This window comes from Chionomys nivalis, chromosome 8 (assembly GCF_950005125.1).
Source record: "Chionomys nivalis chromosome 8, mChiNiv1.1, whole genome shotgun sequence".
NCBI lineage: Eukaryota > Metazoa > Chordata > Mammalia > Rodentia > Cricetidae > Chionomys > Chionomys nivalis.
Genome location: NC_080093.1, coordinates 96,938,131 through 96,965,522, shown reverse-complemented (window position 1 = coordinate 96,965,522; position 27,392 = coordinate 96,938,131). Strand labels below are relative to the sequence as shown.

General features: G+C 38.8%; 1 protein-coding gene across 1 annotated transcript in view; it reads left to right on the top strand.

Annotated features, from left to right (window-relative positions):
• Positions 1 to 27,392, top strand: part of LOC130880000 (phosphatidylinositol 3,4,5-trisphosphate 3-phosphatase TPTE2-like) — an 84,753-nt gene that overhangs the window by 14,727 nt on the left and 42,634 nt on the right. The window contains exons 4-9 of the mRNA XM_057778805.1: positions 13,287 to 13,337; positions 14,757 to 14,918; positions 19,314 to 19,433; positions 21,202 to 21,301; positions 21,409 to 21,472; positions 22,192 to 22,256. Of these exons, the coding sequence (XP_057634788.1) occupies positions 13,287 to 13,337; positions 14,757 to 14,918; positions 19,314 to 19,433; positions 21,202 to 21,301; positions 21,409 to 21,472; positions 22,192 to 22,256 (562 nt within the window). The remainder of the gene's footprint in view (positions 1 to 13,286; positions 13,338 to 14,756; positions 14,919 to 19,313; positions 19,434 to 21,201; positions 21,302 to 21,408; positions 21,473 to 22,191; positions 22,257 to 27,392) is intronic.

The following is a 27,392-nucleotide window of genomic DNA, read 5'->3' as shown; positions in this document are numbered from 1 at the left end:
AAAAGAAAAACTTTTTTCCCAAACCAACATATCCTTAGACCCAAATTTTGAAGTCAAGATACTTTTAAGTATACAGGTTGGTTTAGCTTAGCAGCCTGTTCAATGAAATGTCTCTCTGTACTTAGCTCATTCACAGTCAAAAATTCAAAGAAAACAAAATAATATACATAATCTAGACTCTGTGTATTTTCCATCTTTTTATTTATTTTTTATTTTTTATTATTATTGAAAAAAATTTCTGCCTCCTCCCCACCTCCCATTTCCCTCCGCCTCCCCCACCCCGCTCCTTTCCCCCTGTCCCCACTCCTTTCCCCCTCCCTCTCTAGTCCGAAGAACAGTCAGTGTTCCCTGCCCTGTGGGAAGTCCAAGGTCCTCCCCTCCCCAACCAAGTCTAGGAAGGTGAGCATCCAAACAGGCTAGGCTCCCACAAAGCCAGTACATGCAGTAGGATCAAAACCCAGTGCCATTGTCCTTGGATTCTCATCAGCCTTCATTGTCCATCATGTTCAGAGAGTCTGGTTTTATCCCATGCTCCATCAGTCCCAGTCCAGCTGGCATTGGTGAACTCCCAATAGATCAGACCCACCATCTCAGTGGGTGGGTACACCCCTCATGGTCCTGACTTCCTTGGTCATGTTCTCCCTCCTTCTGCTCCTCATTTGGAACTTGGGAGCTCAGTCTGGTGCTCCAGTGTGGGTCTCTGTCTCTATCTCCATCCATTGCCAAATGAAGGTTCTATGGTGATATGCCAGATATTCATCAGTATGGCAATAGGATAGGTTCATTTCAGGCTGCCTCTCCTCAGCTGCCCGAAGAACTAACTGGGGACATCTCCCTGGACACCTGGGAACACCTCTTGAGTCAAGTCCCTTGCCAACCCTAATATGGCTCCCTTAATTAGAATATATGCTTACCTGCTCCCATATCCTTTATCCCAACCCTCCCATTCCCCCAAGCTCCCCCCATCCTCCCCTTCTCATTTTTCTCTCCTCATTTCACCTTACCCCCATGCCACCTCACCCACAAGTTCTCAATTTTTGCCTGGCAATATTGTCTACTTCCAATATCCAGGAGGATAACTATAAGTTTTTCTTTGGGTTCACCTTTTTATTTAGCTTCTCTAGGATCACGAATTATAGGCTCAATGTTCTTTATTTATGGCTAGAAACCAATTATGAGTGAGTACATCCCATGTTCATCTTTTTGGATCTGGCTTACCTCACTCAGGATAGTGCTTTCTATTTCCACCCATTTGCAAGCAAAATTTAAGGTGTCATTGTTTTTTACCGCTGAGTAGTACTCTAATATGTATATATTCCACACTTTCTTCATCCATTCTTCCATTGAAGGGCATCAAGGTTGTTTCCAGGTTCTGGCTATTACAAATAATGCTGCTATGAACATAGTTGAGCAAATACTTTTGTAATATGATAGGACATCTCTTGGGTATATTCCCAAGAGTGGTATTGCTGGGTCCTGGATAGGTTGATCCCGAATTTCCTGAGAAAATGCCACACTGCTTTCCATAGGGGTTGCACAAGTTTGCATTCCCACCAGCAATGGATGAGGGTACCCCTTTCTCCACATCCTCTCCAGCAAAGGCTATCATTGGTGTTTTTGATTTTAGCCATTCTGACAGGTATAAGATGGTATCTCAAAGTTGTTTTGATTTGCATTTTCCTGATCACTAAGGAGGTTGAGCATGACCTTAAGTGTCTTTTGGCCATTTGAACTTCTTCTCTTGAGAATTCTCTGTTCAGTTCTGTGCCTTATTTTTTAATTGGGTTAATTAGCATTTTAAAGTCTAGTTTCTTGAGTTCTTTATATATTTTGGAGATCAGAACTTTGTCTGATGTGGGGTTGGTGAAGATCTTCTCCCACTCAGTAGGTTGCCTTTTTGTCTTAGTGACAGTGTCCTTTGCTTTACAGAAGCTTCTCAGTTTCAGGAGGTCCCATTTATTCAATGATGTCCTTAATGTCTGTGCTGCTGGGGTTATACATAGGAAGCGATCTCCTGTGCCCATGTGTTGTAGGGTACTTCCCACTTTCTCTCTATCAGGTTCAGTGTGTTCAGACTGATATTGAGGTCTTTGATCCATTTGGACTTGAGATTTCTGCATGGTGATAGATATGGGTCTATTTTCATTCTTCTACAGATTGACATCCAGTTCTGCCAGCACCTTTTGTTGAAGATGCTTTCGTCCATTGTATACTTTTAGCTCCTTTATCAAAAATCAGGTGTTCATATGATTGAGGGTTAAAATCGGGGTCTTCTATTGGATTCCATTTGTCGACTTCTCTGTTTTTATGCCAATACCAACCTGTTTTTCAATACTGTAGCTCTGTAATAGAGTTTGAAGTCAGGGATGGTAATGCCTCCAGAAGTTCCTTTATTGTATAAGATTGTTTTGGCTATCCTGGGTTTTTTGTTTTTCCATATAAAGTTGATTATTGTTCTCTCAAGATCTGTGAAGAATTCTGATGGGACCTTGATGGGGATGGCACTGAATCTGTAGATTGCCTTTGGTAGAATTGCCATTTTTAGTATGTTGATCCTCCCATTCCAAAAGCAAGGGAGATCCTTCCATTTTCTGGTATCCTCTTCAATTTCTTTCGTCAAAGACTTAAAGTTCTTGTCAAATAGATCTTTCACTTCCTTGGTTATTGTCACCCCAAGATATTTTATGCTATTTGTGGCTATCGTGAAGGGTGATGCTTCTCTGATTTTCCTCTCTGCTTCCTTATCCTTTGTGTATAGGAAGGCAACTGATTTTTTGGAGTTTATTTTGTATCCTGCCACATTCCCAAAGGTGTTTATCAGCTGTAGGAGTTCTTTGGTGGAGTTTTTGGGGTCACTTATGTACACTAACATATCATCTGCAAATAATGAAAGTTTAACTTCTTTCTTTCCAATTCAAATCCCCTTGATCCCCTTATGTTTTCTTATTGCTATTGCTAGAACTTCAAGCAATATATTGAAGAGGTATGGAGAGAGTGGACAGCCTTGTCGTGTTCCTGATTTTAGTGGGATGGCTTTGAGTTTCTCTCCGTTTAAGTTGATGTTAGTTGTCAGCTTGCTGTAAATAGCTTTTATTATAGTTAGGAACGACCCTTGTATCCCTAATCTCTCCAAGACCTTTATCATAAAGGGATGTTGAATTTTGTCAAATGCTTTTTCAGCATCTAATGAAATTATCATGTGGTTTTTTTCTTTCAGTTTATTTATATGATGGATTACATTGATAGATTTTCATATGTGAACCAGCCTTGCATCTCTGGGATGAAGCCTACTTGATCATAATGGATAATTTTTCTAATGTGTTCTCGGATTCAGTTTGCCAGTATTTTATTGAGGATTTTTACATCGATGTTCATTAGTGAGATTGGCCTGTAATTCTCTTTCTTGGTTTTTCAGTCTTTGTGTGGTTTTGGTATCAGGGTAACTATAGCTGCATAAAAGGAATTTGGCAATGATTCTTCTGTTTCTATATTGTGAAAAGCATTAAGGAGTATAGGTGTTAGGTCTTCTTGGAAGTTCTGGTAGAATTCTGCATTGAAACTATCTGGACCTGGGCTTTTTTTGATAACAGCTTCTAATTCTTCACGACTAACAGGTTTATTTAGATTGTCCACCTGGTCCTGGTTTAATTTTGGTATATGGTACTTATCTAAAAAAAATGTTCATTTCTTTTACAATTTCCAATTTTGTGGCATACAGGCTTTTGTAGTAAGATCTAATGATTCTCTGAATTTCCTCTGTGTCTTTAGTTATGTTCCCCTTTTCATTTCTGATCTTATTAATTTGCCTGTTCTCTCTCTGCCATTTGATTAGTTTAGATAGGAGTTTATCAATCTTGTTGATTTTCTCCAAAGACCAGCTTTTTGTTTCATTGATTCTTTGGATTGTTTCCTGGGTTTCTATTTTGTTGATTTCAGCCCTCAGTTTGATTATTTCCAGTCTTCTACTCTTCCTAGGTGAGTCTGCTTCTTTTTTTCTAGAGCTTTCAGGTGGGCTGTTAAGTCTCCAGTGTGTGCTTTCTCCGTTTTCTTTAAGTGGGCACTTAGTGCTATGAACTTTCCTCTTAGCACTGCTTTCATCGTGTCCCATAGGTTTGAGTATGTTGTGTCTTTATTTTCATTGACTCAAGGAAGACTAATTTCTTTCTTTATTTCTTCCTTGATCCAGGTTTGTTTCAGTAGTTGACTGTTCAGTTTCCATGAGTTTGTCGGCTTTCTGGGGGTAGCATTGTTGTTGAATTCTAACTTTAATCCATGGTGATCCGATAAGACACAGGTGGTTACTAATATTTTTTTTTAACTGTGGAAGTTTGCTTTGTTACCGAGTATGTGGTCAATTTTCGAGAAGGTTCCATGAGCTGCAGAGAAGAAGGTATATTATTTCCTATTTGAGTGGAATGTTCTATAGATGTCTGTTAAGTCCATTTGATTCATTACCTCCATTAATTCTCTTATTTCTCTGTTAGGTTTCTGTCTGATTGACCTGTCCATTGGTGAGAGAGGAGTGTTGAAATCTCCTACTATTAGTGTGTGTGGTTTGATGACTGCCTTGAGTTTTAGCAATGTTTCTTTTACATAAGTGGGTGCTTTTATATTAGGGTCATATATATTCAGGATTGAGATTTCATCCTGGTGAATTGTTCCTGTTATGAATAAAAAATGTCCCTCTCCATCTCTTCTGATTGATTTTAGTTTGAAGTCAACTTTCTTAGAAATTAGTATGGCCACACCTGCTTGTTTCTTAGGTCCGTTTGCTTGATAAACCTTTTCCCAACCCTTTACTCTGAGTAGATGCCTGTCTTTGTGGTTGAGATGAGTTTCTTGTAAACAGCAGAATGTTGGATCCTGTTTTCGTATCCAATCTCTTAGCCTGTGCCTTTTTATAGGTGAATTGAGTCCATTGATATTAAGTGATATTAATGACCAGTGGTTGTTAACTCCGGTCATTTTTCCTTTCTTCTTTCTTTCTTTCTTTCTTTCTTTCTTTCTTTCTTTCTTTTGGTAGTAGGGTTTGTGTGTTTCCCTTCTTCAAGTTGTGCTGGTGAAGGGTCATTAGATGTCTGAGTTATTGTGGTCATTGTTGGACTCCTTGGTTAGTGATTTTCCTTCAATTACTTTCTGTAAGGCTGGATTTGTGGCTACGTATTGTTTAAATTTGTTTTTATCCTGGAAAATTTTGTTTTCTCCATTTATAGTGAATGAAAGCTTGGCTGGGTATAGTAGTCTGGGCTTGCATCCATGGTCTCTTAGTTTCTGCAGTACATCTATCCAGGACCTTCTGGCTTTCATGGTTTCCATAGAAAAGTCAGGTGTAAGTCTGATAGGTTTACCTTTATAGGTAACTTGACCTTTTTCCTTTGCAGCTCTTAATATTCTTTCTTTATTCTGTATGTTTTGTGTTTTGATTATTATATGACGAGGAGTTGTTTTTTTTTTATCCAGTCTATTCGGTGTTCTGTATGCTTCTTGAACCTTCATAGGAATATCTTTCTGTAGGTTAGGAAAGTTTTCTTTTATAATTTTATTAAATATATTTTCTGGACCATTGAGCTGTACTTCTTCTCCTTCTTCTACCCCTATTATTCTTAGGATTGGTCCTTTTATTGTGTCTCAGATTTCCTGAATGTTTTGTGATGAGAATTTGTTGGATTTGCTGTTTTCTTTGATCAGTGTGTTTATTTTCTCTATGATAGCTTCAGTGTCTGAGATTCTTTCTTCTATCTCTTGTATTCTGTTGGTAGTACTTGTCTCTGTAGTTCCTGTTCGTTTACCCAGATTTTCCCTCTCCATCCTACCCTCGGTTTGTGTTTTCTTCATTACCTCCATTTCGTTCTTCAAGTCTTGATCCATTTCCCTTACCTGTTTGATTGTTTTTTTCTTGTTTCTCTTGTTTTTCTTGGGTATTTTTGAGAGATTTATTCATTTCCTCTACTTTTTTGTTTGTCATCTCTATTTCTTCATGGCAATTTTCCACCTCCTGTTTATTATTTTCTTTTTTTTCTTTTCTTTTTATTGTTTATTTATTTATTAAAGATTTCTGCCTTCTCCCCGCCACCACCTCTTATTTCCCTCCTCCTCCCCCATCAAGTCCCCCTCCCTCATCATCCCTAAGAGTAATCCGGGTTCCCTGCCCTGTGGGAAGTCCAAGGACCTCCCACCTCCATCCAGGTCTAGTAAGGTGAGCATCCAAACTGCCTAGGCTCCCACAAAGCCAGTACGTGCAGTAGGATCAAAAACCTATTGCCATTGTTCTTGAGTTCTCAGTAGTCCTCATTGTCCATTATGTTCAGCAAGTCCGGTTTTATCCCATGCTTTTTCAGACCCAGGCCAGCTGGCCTTGGTGAGTTCCTGATAGAACATCCCCATTGTCTCAGTGTGTGGGTGCACCCCTCGCGGTCCTAAGTTCCTTGCTCGTGCTCTCGATTTCTTCTATTTCTTCTGGAGTAGGGTGTTCAATTCTTCTTGTTTCAGGATCCCTGGATTCTGGTGATGTCACATTGCCTTTCAGGTTGTTGGAGGAATTCTTGCATTGGTGCCTGCCCATCTCTTCATTCAAATGGAGCCAGGAGAGGCCTGGTGTCTTGGTCCAGTCTTTGCTGTGACTGACTCTCTGCGTGTATCTCCTCAGTGTAGGAGCAGGACCTATTCCTGTCTGGATGGAACTCCTCAGCACTGAAACAGGGACGCCTGGTAGCCCAAGGACACCACGGACAAAAGGGCTGTATTTTCCATCTTTACATGGCTTATTTTTCTTACTCTATTACTTTTTCTACAAGTTTAGTACTTATTTTAATCCTTGCTCCTTTAACCTATGACTGTATGCAGTCTTTTCTGTTATAACTGTCTATACTCTTTTTCCTCTCTCTCAAGCCTACATACCTTTAGCTAATGCTGTGGTCCATTTAGAGATACTTTTTTTCATCTTATTTGCATATCTGTAATCCTTGTGTGACCAGGACCACGTCTTAAAATCCTAAGTGGCATGGCTAGGACTAAGGCTGCTTTGCTTTTTGGCTCTGCGCAGTTCAACATGGTGGAGGTCTTCAGCTCCAGCTCTGCAAGCCATGCTCACAGCCCCACTTTCAGGCACACAGCAGGTCTATGTTGCCATTAAGCAAGTTGTAGTATCGGATCACAAACCCCATTTGAATGCTCCACAGCCAGACTTCCCAAAAGAGTCAAAGCCACACAGCCTTCCTTGCCACTGTTGAATCAGAAAGACCTCTCTTAAAGGAGCTGTAGTGCTCCTGCTCATGGCCAGCAAACAGAACCCATCCAAAAGAAAATGCCAGCTACCAAGAAGCTTTGCTTAACTGTTCTTTTGTGTCTAGAATTTCTTCTCAAGCTTTCTCAGGTTTTATGTGGATGTAATTAGCCCCATATTGGCATGCTAAGTTTATTTAGACAGAAAAGGGGAGGTGATTTGGGATTCGCTTCTGTATGCTGTGAATATCATTGATTAATAAAGAAGCTGCTTTGGGCCTATTATAGGCCAAGGCAGGAATTCCAAGCAGATAGAGGAGAGAGTCAAGGAGAATCCGTGTAGCCACAGGAGAAAGACGTCCACGAACTGGTAACAATAACCCATGAACCTCATGGTAAAATATAAAATAATAGAAATGGGTTAATTTAAGATGTAATAACTAACTAGAAATATGCTTAAGCTATTGGTCAAATAATATTGCAGTTAATATAGTTTCTGTGTGATTAGTTTGGATCTGATCAGCTGGGGAAATGAAAAAGCAGCCTCTGTCTACAATCTGTAGGATGGCGAGTCCTCTGAGGGTATGCCAAAGAGTTGTATAGTTGGGTGATACAATATGTTTTTAGAAATATTTTTGAGGATTTCCCATACTTATTTCCAGAATGACCTCACATACATGAGTTTCTACCAACATTGAATGAGGGTCTTCTTCCTGTACACCCTCATGAGAGTATGTTGTACATTGTGCTGTTGATCACAGCTATTCTGACTATGTAAAATGACACTTTCAAGTTGTTTTATTTTGCATTTCCCTGTTTTCTCAGGATGATAAACACTTTTTAGAGATTTTTAAAACCATATTTATTTCTTTTTTTGAAAACTATGTTCAGATTTCTAACCTATTTCTTTTAATTATATAGTTTATTTAGAACTAGATCATTTATTATTTCCTTGACTTCATATTTTTTGAGTTCTTTGTACCTTCTAAATACTGATTCTCCTTTAGATGTTTACCTGGCAAAGAATCTTTCAGATTCTATAGGTTTTCTCTTCATTCAGTCAATTATTTCCTTAGCTGTATAGAAGGGTTTTATTTTTACAAGGTACCACACTTGTCAATTCTCTCCTTAATTCCTTGGTAAATAAAGTCCTGTTCAGAAAATTCTTTCCCCTACCTATATCTTGTAGGGAAAACCCATGTTTTCTTCTAGCAGTTTTAGTGTTTCAGGTTTAAAATTGAAGTCTTTGATCCACTTGCACATATAGATCCTGTATAAAGATATAGGTCCAATTTTAGTCTTGTGCATGTGGATATCCAGGCACCATTTGTTTAAAATGCTGTTTTTGTGATGGAGGTGGGTCTTGCATTTATCTGTTGCTTTCATTGATTAACTAATAAAGAAAACTGCTTGGCCCTGATAGGACAGAAAATTAGGTAGGCGGAGTAGACAGAACAGAATGCTGGGAGAAAGAAACCGAGTCAGTGAGTCGCCATGATTCTCCCACTCCAGACAGACGCAGGTTAAGATCGTTCCTGGTAAGCCAGCTCGTGGTACTACACAGAATATTAGAAATGGGTTAGATCAATATGGAAGAGCTAGCCAATAAGAGGCTGGAGCTAATGGGCCAGGCAGTGTTTAAAAGAATACAGTTTCCGTGTAATTATTTCGGGGCATAAGCTAGCCATGCAGGCGGCTGAGTGCCGGGGATGCAGCTCCGCCGCTCATATTACAACAGAGTGGCACCCAGCGTGGTAATGAATGCCACGTAAAACTTGAGAGGGCTTAAAAAGGACACAGAGAGAATTTAAGACAGCTTTTTGCTGTTTGTGGGTTGCGTGCGGCAAAGAAATTGTCCTGACTCAGCAACAGGAAAAAACTGGCTGTTTTAAAATGCCGGCTTTCTGGGCTGTGCCGCCATTATGATCTCTGTCTGGATCCTGCGGGAGACAGAGTTTTTGAATGGAGCATTTGGAGTAAAGTGCTATGGCTTGCTTGATGGCAATGTGGACTGCTGTGTGTCTGGAACTGTGTGTAGCTCAGGGGCACCAAATGGCTCTGAGGCAGGAGGGCTCAGCTCCACCATGCTGAACTGTGCTGGTCTCAGGCAGGAACTACCGTAACTACTGTAATAACAGCGCAGTTAAGGTTTCGACTGGGCAGGGCACAGGCAGTACCGTATTACCCCTACATGGTGCAACTTAAGTTTTTGAGAAGTGCTTAACATTTTAAAAAATGCTCCTGGACAGTAAAAAAATTACAGATTCACAATAGAACTGATTCAGACACTGTTGGATGAATGTACGTAGGCTTGAGAGAGAAAAAAATATATATATAAAGAATAAAGTTAATGTCTTAAAAAAAGGGTAAAGTCTTTAAAGAGACAGAGTACAGATAGTTATAGATTAAAAGAAATAAAGAAAAATAAGCCATGTAAAAATGGAAAATTCACAGAGAGTCTGGATTCTTTGTATTATTGTGTTTTCTTTAAAATTTTTGGCTGTGAAGGAGCTAAGTACAGAGAGACATTTCATTATATGGGCTGCCAAGCTAAACCAGAATGGATATAAGGGTGTTATGATTTCAGAATATGGGTCTAAGGATATGATGCTTTGGAGAGGGTCTTCTTTTGTTTTCACAGAGGATGAGACTCTGTGGATTGCGTCTATCCCAATATGGTATGATAGACCACGCCCTCCTGAAAGGTTGCTGTGAACACCTTCAGAAAATTACTTCACTCAACTGCCTACTGAGATGACCCTGGCACACAGGTTACACCATGAAAGATCTGAATACAGCACCCCCATTCAGCAGGAAGCAGTTTGGAGAGAAAAAACTGCGCCCATGTTCCCAAATATGGTTTATAAATGTTCTTTTACATTTAAAGGGGGATATGATATAGATATGAATAATTTGCATTGGTGTGGATTTTAAGGTCAATTTTGTTATATGTATATGTATTTCTGATCTTGATTAAGGTATTGTGATTGTGTAGTTCGTTTTAAAAGTATAATGCATAATTAGGAAATATAGGTTGCTAATGGATAATCATCAATACTAGTCAAATTTGTAGTCATGTTAGTTAGATTTTCTAGACATATAGAGATATATTTCAATTAGATAGGCATTCTTCATATCTTTCAAAGACTACAGAACATGGCATTTAAAATATTTTAATAACTTAGGGCTTTTCATGACAATGAGACATGTCTGCTCCTGGCAGTACCAATCTACTTCAAGAGGAAGATGGGCATTGAAGAGGCTCCTTAAGGAGTTTGATAGCCATTTGGACATGAAACTGCTCTTGCCTGGACTGTGGCATAAACTGGACACAGAGAACCCGCAGAAAAAGGACTGCTGAACTTGCCTAAAGGTGAGATGGATTTTCGGGGTTCCTGACTCATGAAAGAGTCTGCAAGACATTCTGCAGGACACAGCAAAAAGTGACTGAACTGTCTTTGGAATTTCCTGCTTGATGAAAATGTCTGCTGGATACTATGGGCCTGAAGGCTGAAGATGGATGCCCCAACGGTACAAAAGAACTTTGGGTGACTGTCCAGGCAGCGAGATGTCTCTGTCATTTCTAGAGTTTTGGATCTCTTGTTTGCTTAGGTAATATTATATCCTTCTGGAGTCTTTGATGGAGTTGAAGAATGGTTAGTTATAGTATAGTTTTCCTTAGTTATGATAAAAGATAAAATAGATATAAATATTGTAACTGTAATTCTTGCTTGATAACTTTTGCTATATGTAATCTTACTATGTTAAAGTGAAAGCCTTTCTTTTTTGTTTAAACAGAAAAAGGGGAAATGATGGGGTGGGTCTTATATTTATCTGTTGCTTTCATTGGTTAATTAATAAAGAAAACTGCTTGGCCCTGATAGGACAGAAAATTAGGTAGGCGGAGTAGACAGAACAGAATGCTGGGAGAAAGAAACCGAGTCAGTGAGTCGCCATGATTCTCCCACTCCAGACAGATGCAGGTTAAGATCTTTCCTGGTAAGCCAGCTTGTGGGGCTACACAGAATATTAGAAATGGGTTAGATCAATATGGAAGAGCTAGCCAATAAGAGGCTGGAGCTAATGGGCCAGGCAGTGTTTAAAAGAATACAGTTTCCGTGTAATTATTTCGGGGCATAAGCTAGCCATGCGGGCGGCTGGGTGCCGGGGATGCAGCCCCACCGCTCTTATTACAACATTTTTGCCTCTTTGTCAGATACAAAAAGACAAACTTGGTTCTTGTATTTTGTTCAATTATTATACATGTTTGCTTTTGTGGTGGTGCCATATTGGTTTTATTATTGTTATATCTTGAAGTCTGAGATGGCAATCCCTCCAGTATTACTCTTTTTTTTTTTTTACTGTGATGATTTTTTTTTTTTTTTTGATGACAACTTATGCTGGAGAGGTTTGGGGGTAAAGGGAACACTTCTCTATTTCTGGTGTGAATGCAAGCTGTTACAGCCCCTTTGGATTTCAGTGTGGTGATTTCTCAGAAAATTAGGAAACAACCTTCCTCAAGACCCAGTAATACCACTTTTGGGTATATACCCAAAGGATGCTCAATCGTGCCACAAAGACATGAGGAGCGTTGCTTGTCATAGCCAGAAACTGGAAACAACTTAAATGCCCCTCTACCGAAGAATGGATAAGGCAAATGTGGTACATTTACACAATGCTTTGGGTTTTTCTCCACTTAGGACAATGTGACTGTGGGTTTGTCGTATACAGCCTTTATTATGTTGAGGAGCACTGTTACAGGAGTGGGTTGCTTGTTCGTCTAGGCCGCCCAGTTAGCTTACATTCAAATTAACAACACAGAAATTGTATTAATTAAAACACCGCTTGGCCAATTAGCTCTAGCTTCTTATTGGCTAACTCTTACATTAAATTAACCCATTTCATTAATCTGTATATTGCCACGTGGCAGTGGCTTACCAGGAAGAGGATCCACGGTGGTGACTCCTTCTCCACCTTCCTTCTCCCAGCATTCTGCCTAGCTTTCCCTGCCTACCTAAGTTCTGCCCTATCAAGGCCAAAGCAGTTTCTTTATTCATTAACCAATGAAAGCAACACACAAACAGAAGGAACTCCTACACCAGAGCACGGCTTCCACATCTACTTCTCCAGGACTTTTTATCATGAAGCATGTCAGATTTTTTTCAACGGCAGTTTTTACATCTCTTGTCATAATCATATGCTTTTCTCAAGTTATTTGTTAGATATACTATATTTATTGACTTATGTCTATTGAACCAATACTGCATTTCTAGGATTAAGCCAACTTTAGCTTTTGTAATATGTGTTTTTATTCAGTGTGCTAATATCTTACTGGGGATTTTTGTATCTATCTATAAGGAGTATCTGTCTATATTTTTGTTGCACCTGGCTTGGATATTAAAAAAATACTGGCTTTAAAGAAAGAGTTTGGGAGTCCTCCTTTAGTTATTGTTGTTGTTGCTTTGTTTGTTTCTAGACAGGGTTTCTCTGTGTAACTACCCCAACTGTCCTAGAACTTGCTCTTTAAACCACACTGGCCTTGAACTCACAGAGATCTTTCAGTCTCTGCTTCCCAAGTGGTGGGATTAAAGGTATGCACCAATACCACCTGGCTTTAATTTGTATTTTTAAAAAGAAAACCATTATTTTGTTGCTAGGACACTGAGGTCTCTCCAAGACTGATGATTTGCCCAAGATTTAATTTGCTAATAGAAGAGCGGACACTGGAATCCTTTTTAAAAAGCCAGCCTTCTCTATCCCCATCCATGATGCTTTAGTTAATTGTTCCCAAGAGTAATGTTTCCTTAAAGCTGAAGTTGGAGCTTTCCATGCAAAGATATGTTACTAATTATCAAACGCAAGGTGTTTTATTCACATGTATTCTAGCTAGAAACACAAAAAAACAAAAACACAAATATTTTAATTACTAGCATAGGGCATTTTGGTATACATATTATGAGAAATATTATGTAAAATTTATACTTACAAAGGGATTTTGTTTTGCTAAGTTCATAATACGTGTTAGGAGGAATATGTGATTGATTTAATTTTCCTAACTTTTATAGGAACACGATTAAGGAAATAGCCTATTTCCTTGTATCATCAGTTGCCTTCAGGTATGTGAGGGTCTTGAAATGGAAGTAAATATTTTTGACATTTATCTTTAAAAATTTAATAAAAGGGGACTTGAAAAAAATAAGAGAGAACAAAATAAAAGAATTTTTGCATCAATGTGTTGCTAATTAGTTCATGCATCCACATTTAATGTAATCTAATCTATCTTGCAAGTTTAGTTAAGACTAAGCAGTATGAAGTACAATGGAATAACCTTTGTTCAAATCTAAATAGTTACATACTAGTTTTTGTCTGATTATAAATGTAAAAATAGGAAAGAATACAATTTTAAGTTCTGTAATTATAAGCTAAATGTTATGTAAATGCTTTATACACCCCAAATTACTCAATTCCAGAAGTATTTTAGTATTTAATTAGATTTATTTGATACATGATTACAAAGATATATGCAGTGTAATCATTTTCTTTAAAATAAATTTTGTATGTGTATGGTGTTCTTATTTGTACAGATGTGTGAGTATGTATGTATGTGTATCCACATCTCAACATTGGGTGTCTTCTTCAATGTCTTGTCATCTTATTGTGTAAATAGGGTCTCTCATTATACATGTCGCTCACTTAGGCTTTGCTGACTGGCCAATGATTTCCCAAGATTCTTATGTCTCCACCTGCCTAGGAATGAGATTACAGGTGCTGCACTGCCCTGTACCCTACTTTTGCATAGATGCTGTGGATGGAACTGGGGAATTCAAGCATGAGTGGCAGGTGTTTTACTATTCAACTATTTTGCCAACTCCCAAGTTAACAGTATTTTAATTGTATTGATAGGTTTTAAAAAGCATACTTTAAAGTTGAGTTGATTCATCTTTGTAAATTAGGAAAATAATCATCTTATATGCTTTTTGAGACTATGTAAGAAAAAGTCTGGGATGAATCATTCAATATTTATGAAATTGAATTCTTTCTCGTGTGTCTGTTCTGTGTGCAGGATCCATGTGTGAACTGTCCATATGTAATCATGTATTTACTGGTGAAAGTGTGTTTTAAAGGGAATATGTTATTCATGCTTTCACTTCTTTTTGTTGCTAAAGTTAAACTTATTTGGACTAATGTGATTTCATTTATTATGAGAAATTTGTAAAAAGTCATTATAAATTCTGAGCATTTAAAGGGTTTACACTGAGAAGCTTATGACTTTAATTTAGATTTGTTGTTCTAGCTTAGAGTGCTCAACTGACATCCCTGCTGTAGGAAGTGTGGAGGGGCTGGGTGCAGATTTTAATCACTGCTTTTATTGTGTGAAAACTGAACATTTTCTTAAGACTCTAAAGCAGCATTGTTCTTTCTCTCACAGGACAGTTTAGCTCTAAATGAGAATTATGGGGGACATCTGAGCATTGACTTTAATATTGTGTCACTATGGAGGCAATACCTTCACTCTTTTTGTTTCTTCATTTTAGAATATTTGAAATTATGCTGATCTTTCTGGACATATTTCTTGTGGCTATAGATCTACATCTTAATAAAAACATATTTTATATTCCTCTGGAATATAGTTCAGTTTCTTTTGCTATTGCTTTGTTTTTCCTTGTGGATGTTCTTCTTCGAGTATATATAGAAGGGTAAGTGTGATTCTACTTATTTTTTTGAAGCACAAAGACAATTTTTGCAGTGATACAAGAAGTATCCTGTAAGAACTGTCGTGACTGGGTTCTCCATCAAAGTGATTCTCCTCATAGGTTTGTTCCACAGAAAAGCAATAAGCCAGAGTCAGTTTTATGTAGAGCAGCTTTGTCAGCGCTGTCATTGTACCTCTGTTCTACAAAAATGTACTGCAGATGATTTTCTCAATTGCTAAAGCTTAAAAGGGCTTCAAGGGCAAGCCAGGCTAACATTGTGTCTATACATTCATGAATAAAAGGAACACGTATGTGATTGTCTAAGTTAGGGTTTTTGTTGTTGTGAAGAGACACCATGACCACAGTAACTCTTATAAAGAAAATGTTTAATTGGGGTGGCTTACTTAGTTTCAGAAGTTCAGTCATTATCATCCTGTTGGTGAACATGGCAGCATGCAGGCAGACATGGTGCTGGCTATATCTTGGCTTGCAGGTAACAGGAAGTTGACTGAAACATTGGGAAATATCCTGAGCATAGGAATTCTCAAAGCCTGCCCCCACAGTGACATACTTTCTTCAACAAGGTCATACCTACTCCTATAAAGCCATACCCCCTAATAGTGCCACTACCTATGAGATTATGAGAATCAAATTACATTTAAACTACCACATTTTAATCCCTGGCTTCCATAAAATTGTAACAATTTCATAATGCAAAATTCATTTAGTGTAATTTACCATAGTCTGTCACAGTCTCAACAATGTTTAAAAGTCCAAAGTTCAAAGTCTCCTCTGAGATTCATTCAATTTCTTAACTGTAATCCCTTATAAAATTAAAATTAAAAATGATCACATACTTCCAACACATAATGGCACAGGATATACATTACCATTTCCAAATATAGGGAAGGTAGCACACTGAGGAAATGCTGGACCAAAGCAAGAAAGAAAGTAAGCAGGGAAAATTCCAAATTCTGCATCTTCATGTCTGATGTCAAAATGATCTTCAGATCCCCAACTCCATCCAGCTTTGTTGACTGCAACACACTTCTTTCTCTTGGGCTGGTTCCACTCCCTGACAGCAGCTCTCCTCTGCAGATACCCCACAACTCTCGCATCTCCAACATCTTGGGATCTCCAGGGCAATCCAGGCTTCAACTTCATAGCTTCACAAAATGGCCTCTCTAGGGCTCCATTCAGTGACAGCGCTGACACATGCCTGGCCTCAATGGTTTTCATCGGGTGTGGCAGCACATTACGTAACCCATTTCTTCTACCCTTGACTCTAAAGTTAGAACCACATGGTGGAAGCTGACAAGTTTTTCTGCTTGCTAGGCCTGGAACATGGATTCCTCATTCAATTACATCTTTACCAGCTTTCTGTTCTTCATTGCCTAAGATTGGCTGTCCTGAAACTGGATCTCTAGACCAGGCTAACTTGAAACTCAAAGATCAGCCAGCCTCTGCCTTCCCAGTGCTGAGAATAAAGGCTTGTCCCACCACTCCTGGTTCTAAACTTTTTCTAGTTCCTTTTTACAAGTTGAAAATTCAGCTGGGTGGGATCTTGCCCTGAGGTCATCACTCTGTCTATTCCATTTCTTAATCTATTTATCTTGATTGCACTTTCTAATGGTCTTTCTCTCCTCGAAATTTGCATTTTGTAAATTACCCTGATCAGCTTGCTCCTTTTAATTATAAAACTTTATTAGAGTTATCACAAATAACCACTTAACAGTGTCTATACCAGGTTGAGATTTCTTTGGCCAAAGGAATTAATCCAAACCACTTCACTTTAGCATCAGGCAGACTCTTCAGACAAAGGCAAAAGTCAGCCACTTTCTTCACTGAAGTATCACAAGACCACATATTAACATTCTTCTCCTCTGAAACCTCTTGATAACCACAGTTCATCAAATCATGTTCAGAAACACTGTCTTCCATGAGAGTATGGTCTATTAAGCAGTGCTTAAAGCATTCCACTGCTTTTCTAACCCAAACTCCCAAAGTCCATATTTCTCTAAACAAAACACGGTCAGTCCTATTCCAGCAGTATCCCAGTCCCTTGTATCAACTTCTGTCTTAGGGTTTATTGCTGTGAAGAGACACTATGACAGCAGTAACTCTTATAAAGACAACATTTGATTTGGGTGGCTCAATTTCAGTCCACTATCATCATTCTTGGGAGCATGGCAGCATGCAGGCAGGTGTCCTACTGGCTGCGTCTTGGCTTGTAGGCAGCAGGAAGTCGACTGCAACACTGGGCAGTTTCCTGAGGATAGAAAAGCTCAAAACCTGCAACTGCAGTGGCATGCTTCCTTCAACAAGGCTACACCCACTCCAACAACGCCACACTTCCCAATGGTGTCACTCTCTGTGGTTATAGGGGCCAAGCACATTCAAACTACGCTAGTAGTGTACAAATATTTATATTGATTGACTTGAATTCCAAATAAAATGTGATGACACACTAAAGAATAAGTCACACAACTGGGCTGTGGTGGTGCACGCCTTTGATTCCAGCCCTCAGGAGGCAGAGACAGGCTCCAAAGCTACACAGAGAAACCCTCTCTCAAAAAACAAAAACAGAACAAAAAGACTACATCACAAATAATTCATATTTCAATGTAAATAAAAATGTCAATTACATTACAGTGCAGAAGAGTTCAGAGGCAAATTCTTTCCATCAACAAAATCACAGCAAAACAGACCATGGTTTTCTAAGCAGGTGGACGGATTCGCCGTACTTTGTGGTTATATTGCTCTGGGAGTCGGGGACTAGATTCTCTAGTTTCATTTTATTCTCAGAGCATCTCAGAGTGCAGTTTCTCTCCTTTCCTAAGAGGATTTTTATCCTCATGCTCTTTTTTGAGCTAAGTATAGTTCTCCACTCTCAGTTTCCCAGAGTCTGAGAAAAAGGGCACTCACTATTCTCATCAGTGATGTAGTCATTGCTAAGGTGTTTATGCTTCTGTAAATAATCCCTCACTGATAGTCCTCTAAGGAACCCTATAGAACTCAGACCACAAAACAGACACATAAACAAAACTCATCTGAAAGGACAGAACCTCAATTCAGAAATGCATCCATAAGATACATAGGGCATTTTCTTAACTAGTGATTGATGAGGGAGGACCCAACCCATCGTGGTTCTGAGTTCTATAGGAGAGAAGGTTGAGCAAGCCGCGGGGAGCAAGTCAATAAGCAGCACCCCTCCATGACCTCTGCATCAGCTCCTGCATCCAAGTTCCTTCTCTGCTTAAATATTTGTCCTGATTTTCTTTGATGATAAACATCAGTGTGGAAGTGTAAGTCAAATAAACCCTTCTTCCCCGACTTATGTTTTGGTCATATATTTCATTGCAGCAATATAAACCATAACTAAGACAATTGAAAAACATCCATCTAAAAATAGATGCTATCTCAAAATCAGAAGAAATTTTCTCTAGAATACCAGTAATCACATATGAAGAAAGGAAGTCTGTTTTTGACCTGGACAGACTATATTTGTTCATTGAAACACCAGGATTCATACAAAGCCAGATCATGAGTTTGAAATAATGGAACCCTCTCCTTATACACGTTTCTTTTATACTTTCCCATTCCCAGTTTCTCTATACTCCTTATTCAGCTTCATCTGCTCACCAGCAATGCATATTGTCTATACTCTACCTACAAAGGAGAAGGAAGTTCTTGTCTCTTGCTCAGTGGTTTACTTCTGTCTCTTATCAATTATGAATTGCTATCTTGACACTATAGATAGATAGATAGATAGATAGATAGATAGATAGATAGATAGATAGATAGATAGATGATAGATAGATAGATGATAGATAGATAGATAGATAGATAGATAGATAGATAGATAGATAGATGATAGATAGATAGATGACAGATAGATTGATAGATACATAGATAGACAGATAATAGATAGATAATAAACAGATGATAGAGACGTGATAGATGAGAGGGGGGATAGATGCTTTACCACGTGAAAACTCTATATTGATGTATGTTTCCACTACTTCAGTAGTTTTGATAATGCATTTTAAACAGATTAAGACAGGACTCTTTTTATTTTGGTGAATTAGCAAGTTTATTGCAGTTACATACAGAAGCATGAACAGCTTGGCCACCTCTACCCCATCATAGGTGGTAACTCTCAAAATTTATTGGCCAGTCTCAGTTCCAGCCAGCCTACACACCCAGAAGACACTTGTGCTTGGAACATAATTATATGCAGGTGACAGAGTGGGGACCAGGAGCCAGTAAGTTAGAATCCCAGGAGAGAGTAATCCACTTACTTCTTCCCGGTACCACTGATAGGGCTGAAGACAGAATTCCTCATGGAGATGAGTCAGATAACTTGTGCTCTGAAACTTTCCCATCTTTCTGCTCCAGGAGACAACATTACTTTTCTGATTTACTGAACACCCTAGATGCCGTCGTTATTGGTGTGACTCTGCTCATCGCCATCGCCGTCATGTTTTACGAGAAGAATTTTCTTAGAGATGTCCCAATGTATGGAACATATTATTTACCTCTCAAAACTACTAGTTTGATGTTTTTGAGTTGTTTGCTTCCTTTGATTTGTTGCATTTCTCATGGTTTTATTTACTATTTTGACTGAACTCTCTCTTGACTGTTCCAGATAAGTCGTCTACAAATAAGTGTTCATATAAATTTCCATGTACTTTGAAATTAAAACATGTTGGTATTTAGGGGTCTGTTGAGGATATACACACCAACAATCTTTAGCTGCATAAAAAATACAAAGGGGAAAAACTAGACTTGACTCCTCTTATATCAACTTTAACTTCAGAATGTAATGTAATTTCATAAATTCAATAACAAACACCTCAGATATAAAGTACTGCAGTCCCGGGATTTCCCTGTAACCAAGAGATATTTAACATGTATATAATTTGAGTGACTCCAGTTAATATCTCTAAAGTATAACAAGCATAGCAAGAAACTAGGAGGTAATGTGGGCAACCACAGACAGGAAGTTTTGCAGGGCAGTCGTACTAGGAATGAGACAACTCTGGCAAAGTCTGAATTGTTAGGGTCTCTTAGGCGGGTTCTCTTCTTTCCCTTCCCTCATCCTCTCCAACTTTCCCCCTCCTTTTTTCCTTTTTCTCCCACTTTCCCCATCTTTTCTACGGTGGCAATGTAGAACAGAAAGATACGCGTGTCTAAAGATCACGGGGCAGTTTTATTCATTTGTTAAATAACTGGTTTCTTTCTGTGCCCCAACATCCCAGGACTTCAATCTCGGATTCAACTAAATGTGTTGCATATTGGAAGTGACCTGAGCAACCTCTCAGTCAACACCTTAAAGTCAATGAATTAGGGGCTCTAGAACCTGTTACCCTACGCTGTATTTTTTATCATTTTTCAAAACACTTATTCATTTTTATCTTAGTTGTTTGGGTATTTTGCATGCATACATCATCAGTGCCTTCAGAGACCAGAGAAGAGAACTCGATCCCCTGGAACTGGAATTGCAGATGGTTGTGAGCTGTCGCCTGGGTGCTGGGAACTAGACCCATGTCCTCTACAAGAGCAAGTGTCCTTAACTGCTGAGCCACCCTTCACTCCATACCCCATGCTTCATGGTGCCTTGTTCACACGGTTTCAAATTAAATACCCAGTTTTTAGAACAGCAGTTCTATACCTTGGTGTTTTACATGGTAGGAGAAACAACAGTGAGCTTATTTGGCTAATATTTGAGTCTATTTTCTGATATGTCCTTACCAGCAGTAGAGAATCCTTATTTACTGATATAAATATGGCAAGCAGTGTTTTGATGAGCACACAAACATGCACACTCACAGAACCGGGGGGGGGGGAAGAAAAATGGTGTTAAACCACAAATTCTGAGTTTATCTTTTCCAAACTTAACATTATTGACATTTTAGGTCAAATAATTCTGGTAAATGATGAAACATTTATTAGGGCACCTATCCCAATTCCGCTTAATATAGTAGCAACACACCCACATAATATGACAATCAAAAGTGTCTCTAGACATTGACAATTATCTTCTACATGGGAGTAAAAGAACACTGCCCTGGCCAAGGACCACTGTTCCAAACTGAGATCAGAACTAGAAGCATGCCTCAACGTAGAGCAACTTGCCAAGCATGCACAGGGCCTTGGCCTTGGCCTGCAGCACCACCAAAAATGAATGAATAAGTGTTAAACTTAATACATAATAACCAAATATTCTGTTTTTGTTCTAGCAATAAAAATGAGTACTTAATTTTTTATGTATAAATTTACTTAGATTGGGAATTGTATTTCGACCTCTGCGGCTTTTTATTCTGATACGAATTTTGCAACTGGCTCATCAAAAAAGAGACCTTGAAAAGTTGCTGAGGCGGCTGGTGAGTGGCAGCATACATTTGTTCTGTGTTTCAGGTTGTAGATTTGTATATTTTGTTAATTTTTTCCTGATGATCTATGTTTAAAACTTTATGACTTTCCAATTCAGGTTTCAGGAAACAAAAGACGATACATGAAGGATGGGTTTGACCTGGACCTCACTTATGTTACTGGTTTGTGAAACCTACCTGTTGATATTGTTTATAAAAATTGGGCATTTTGTGTGTGACTAGTAGATGGGGCATTCTCTTTTGATTACTGCAATGTTATTTCAAAGGATTCTTTATCTAGGAGGACACATGCCATTGTGGCAGTGTGACCATGGCAATGGAAATATCTACTTATGTCACTTAAAACCAGAACTATTTCATTGTAGTACAGGAGGTGGGATGGGTTATAGTCTTAGTAGGCTTTTATTTATTCAGCTCAGGTAGTTAACCATGGTTCCAAGGACCCCAGGAGAATTTCCAATCTCCTTACAACTCCAGAAACTGAGGTTTCTACTCTGTTGTTCTCAGATTTCCTGAGTCACATGCCTGGAAAGTTCTCTGGAAGTTGCTGCACTTACTGGAGTTCAGGCTGGTTTTTTTTTGGTTTGTTAAAGAAATTTTACTGATACTGAGGAAGCTTCAGACTTAGCCCTATAGAAATCTGTGGTCGATAGATGAACCAACTGAGTCTTAGGATCACTGTGCCCATTTAATGGTTATTATTATATCGAGTAATTTAATATAGTATATCATTCTGATTATTCATAGAATGTGTTATTATTCTATTCCAAATGTTGTCTTTATTTTTTAAAAAAAGGAGTTTTGGTATATGTAGTTGAAATTTTTGTATGTTTTCTCATCTCTATTATGATACTCATCATAGCAATTACTTTGACTTCCAGAGCGTATTATTGCCATGTCATTTCCGTCATCTGGATGGCAGTCTTTCTATAGAAATCCAATTAAGGTAAGGCTATCCCTTAGCAAGTGCTCACTGCTCGATACTAACGATGTTGATATACTTCTCAATGCTATTCTTTCAGTCAAATCATGACTGATTGGCATCAATTTGCTTTTTCTATTTATAAACTATTCTAAAATTTTACTGGTTTGAAAGCATGATTTTATGTATTTTTGGTTGTGAACCCTGCCTTTAATGGCTGAACCATCTCTCCAGCCCTAACCAGTATTTTTTAAACTCATGATACTGTGGCTTAAGGGTGTGTATTGAGTTAAGCTGGGTGGTTCTAGTGAACCAAGATGGAACTGATTTTCTCAGCGGGAAACTCTTGCATCTGTGAGCAACTACTGAGCCATCTGAATATTTACCCATCCTCAATAGCTTAGTTAGGTCTCTCTCTCTCTCTCTCTCTCTCTCTCTCTCTATATATATATATATATATATATATATATATATATATAGTTCTTAAAATAAGACTTCTCTGATCAGCACAAGCAGGCCAAAATTCGGCTTTTTTTACATAAAGGCAATGGCAGAGGTTACAAAAACAGCAGTCAAAAGAGACTGCAAAGCCGCTTAGGACACATGCTCAAGCCTAGTGTGATATGGTTGCCTCTGCCATTCTATTAAAACAAGTAAGTTACAAAACCAGACTTGGTGAAAGGAATAGAAAATAAGTTGTATCTCTTGATGGGAGGATCTGAAAGGAATTGTGATTATTTTGTTAAGAAGAAATAAAAAATGATATAAATAAAATATATATTCTTTAAAAAATCATTAGCTAATTTATCCTTTGAGGATTTCATATATGTATGCAATGTACTTTGATTGTCTAACCCCACTTCCCCCTCTCAGTCCCCCAGAATTCCTGCCAGCACATCCCCCTCCTAACTTCATGTCCTCTTCTTTTCCATATTTTATAACTCACTGCATCCTGTCAGTTCTTCTTATATGTACATGGTGTGTGGCCATGCACTAGAGCATGTGCAAAGGATCAGAAGCTACACCCTCAAAAATGACTCTCCCCAAGCAGTCATTAACTTGCAGGGGTTCCTCAGCTATCAGGGAAGCCCACTGTGCTCTCCACCCCTCCATGCTGGTGTTGACTGGCTTGACTTGACGCAGACAGCCACGGCTAGTATGAACTAAGACATCATGTCCCGCATACAAGCTTTTCACGGCACCCTCTGCATTCCCAACTCTTTCTTTCTCTATCTTTTTATTTATTGATTGATTGATTTTTCCATTAAAAAATTTACACTTCTTCCCCTCCTCCCATTCTCCTTCCGCTCCCCCACACCTCCTCCTTCTCCCTCCCTGCTTGAGAGAGAGCAGGGAACCCTGCCTTGTGGGAAGTCCAAGGCCCTCCCCCCTACATCCAGGCCTAGGAAGACTGGGGTCCCAAAAGGCCAGAACATGCAGGAAAAACAAGTCCCAGTACCTTTATCACTGGCTTCTCAGTCAGCCCCATTGTCAGCCACTTTCAGAGAGTCCAGTTTGGTCACATGCTCATTCAGACCCAGTCCAGCTGGATTTGGTGAGCTCCCATTAGCACAGGCACACTGTCTCAGTGGGTGGACCAACCCCTCATGGTCCTGACTTCCTTGCTTATCTTCTCCCTCCTTGTGCCTTTCAACTGGACCTTGGGAGCTCGGTCCATTGTTCCGATGTGGGTCTCTGTCTCTATCTTCATCCATTGTCGGACAAAGGTTCTATGGTGATATGCAAGATATTCATCAGTGTGATAGTAGGGCAAGGACAGTTCAGGCACCCACTGCTCTGCTGTCCAAGGACCTAGCTGAAGACATCCCTATAGATACCTGGGATCCCTTCTAGAGCCAAGTCTCTTGCCAACACTAAAAAGGCTCCCTTAATGTAGATATCTTCTTCCCTGCTCCTATATCTGCCCTTCATCCATCTCCACCCTCCCACTCCCCCAAGCTGTCCCCAGTCTTTCCCTTCTCCTTTCTCTCTCCTCCTCTCCCCTTCCACCAACCTCATCCCCACCTCTACACCCACACCTGTGCTCCCAACTTTTGTCCAGCAATCTTGTTTGCTTCCAATTTCCAGGATGATCTATATATGTTTTTCTTTGGGTCCACTTTGTTATTTGGCTTCTCTAGGCTTGTCAACTATAGGCTTAATGTCCTTTGTTTATGGCTAAAGTCCACTAGTGAGTGAGTACATACCATATTCATCTTTTTGGGTCTGGGTTATCTCACTCAGCATAGTGTTTTCTATTTCCATCCATTTGCCATGCAAAATTCAAGATGTCATTGTTTTTTACCACTGAGTAGTACTCTAATGCGTACATATTCCACACTTTCTTTATCCATTTTTCCATTAAGGGGCATCTAGGTTGTTTCCAGGTTCTGGCTATCCCATGCTCTTGGATAGGTAGGAACAACGTAGTAAATTCTATGGCAATTCTACCAAAGGCAATCTATAAATTCATGGCAATCCCCATCAAAATCCCAACAAAATTCTTCACAGATTTTGAGAGAACAATAATCAACTTTATATGGAAAAACAAAAAAAACGGGATAGCCAAAACAATCCTATACAATAAAAGTACCTCTGGAGGCATTACCATCCCTGACTTCAAACTCTATTACAGAGCTACAGTAAAGAAAACAGCTTGGTATTGGCATAAAAACAGAAAGGTTGACCAATGGAATTGAATAGAAGACCCAGATATTAACCCACAATCCTATGAACACCTGATTTTCAACAAAGGAGCTAAAATTATACAATGGAAGAAAGAAAGCATCTTCAACAAATGATGCTGGCGTAACTGGATGTCAACCTGTAGAAGAATAAAAATACATCCATATCTATCACCATGCAGAAAACTCAAGTCCAAATGGATTAAAGACCTCAGTATAAATATAAGAGAAAGTGGGAAGTACTCTACAACACATGGGCACAGGAGACCACTTTCTACATATAACCCCAGTAGCACAGCCAATAAGGGCAACATTGAATAATTGGGACCTCCTGAAAAAACTGAGAAGCTTCTGTAAAGCAAAGGACACTATCATTAAGACAAAAAGGCAACCCTCTGACTGGGAGAAGATCTTCACCAACCCTTCATCAGACAAAGGTCTGATCTCCAAAATATATAAAGAACTCAAGAAACTAGACTTTAAAATTTTAATTAACCAAATTAAAAAATGGGGCACTGATCTGAACAGAGAAGTCTCAATGGAAGAAGTTCAAATGGCCAAAAGACACTGAAGGTCATGTTCAACTTCCTTAGCGATCAGGAAAATGCAAATCAAAACAACTTTGAGATACCATCTTACACCTGTCAGAATGGCTAAAATCAAAAACACCAGTGATAGCCTTTGCTGGAGAGGTTGTGGAGTAAGGGGAACACTCATCCATTGCATGTGGGAATTCAAACTTGTGCAACCACTTTGGAAATCAGTGTGGCGGTTTCTCAGGAAAACGGGAGTCAACCTACCTCAGGGTCCAGCAGTTCCACTCTTGGGAATATACCCAGGAGATGCCCAATCACACTACAAAAGCATTGGTTCATCTATGTTTCATCCATTCAGAGATGAGAATTTGCAGTCACTTATTTTCAGCACTTTGACCAGTTATGAGTCATTGCTGATAAAGATGAAAAGCAACACAAATCTTTGTATATAAATATAAATATTTAGAAGGCAGTTTGACAACATTAATTTGGCAAAATGATAGTAGGTTTCCCAGTTGGACCTATTTCCTTCCTAACCATGAGCTTTTGCCCAGCTTTACAGGCATGATTAACCTACTGTAGAGTAGGCCTCAAATCCCACAAAAATTAAATGATTGCCCCATAACAGTCACACTCCTATTGTACATTTTGCCTACTAGGTCAATATTATACTATGCAGGATCCAGTATTGAATAATATCATCGACATCTTTTATCCCCCAGTGGTGTTTTGTTTCCCACATCTGTTAAAGCTAGCCCTCAGGGGGAAGATTCCTAGTCAGTTTCAAATTTATTTCTCTGTGTCCTTAAACCAACGTATGTGCTGTTTTCAGCAATAAATCGGATCATCTAGTTGTAATGGGTAACCAAGAGCACAAGCAATACCCACATTGTTGTTTTTTATTGGAGGGGGTCTGTTGGTCTTCATGACCATTAACTCATAAGGAAGTATCTTGTGTTTGGGAAGAAGATTGTCATTTAATGACATCTGTTTTCCGGGATGAGTATTGTCCACCCACGTAGGTCATTCAAGCTCCTTTAAAATGTGTATTTATATATTGGGTTTGCAAATTATAGTGAAGGAATATTGCTTTGGACATCTTTCAATGACCAAATCAATTTGATCTATGTAAATATGCAATGTTACTGTTAGTGTTTCTATTGCTATGATAAAACACGATGAACTCAGGGGAAAAGAGGTTGATCCACCATCTACGTAAGTCAGGGCAGGAACTCAAGGCAGGAACCTGGAGGCAAAAGTTGATGCAGAGTCCACAAAGGAAGGCTACTTACTGGCTTGCTCTCCAAGGCTTGCTCAGCTTACTTTTTGTATACCTCAGGATCACCTGAACAGAGATGGCCCCACCCACAGTAGACTGAGCCTTCCTATATGAATCACTATGTAAGAAAATGCACCACATACTTACCCATAGGCCTGATTGGGGCATTTTCTTAATGAAGTTTCCTCTTTCCAAGTTAATCTAATCTAACTTGTGTCAAGTTTACATAAACTAGCCAGCACAGCTATGGTCTCTGAATTTCCAACTGAAAGTAATTGCTTAAAAAGTTACCTTATATGCATGTATATTAGTGTCCAATTTACCTCAATAAAAGTTTAATTTCACAAATATACATACATGTACATATATACAGATTACATATGTGTGGATAATCATACTTTTATTGATATATATGAGTATGTATCTCAAAGTGCTGTCTTGTATTACTTAATGATATATGTTTCATTGCATTATTTTGTTATTGTGTGAGCGTTGTGCTGTGTACTTAAACAAGATAGCTAAAGGATCATTTGTTACATCATGGTTGCATAAACTGTTCATCATTGCTTCAAATGCCACTTTTCCCAGACAGTTCTTTTAATAAGAAATATGGCCGACAGGTATATGAAATATTGGCGCATACTAATTATCAAAGAGTTGC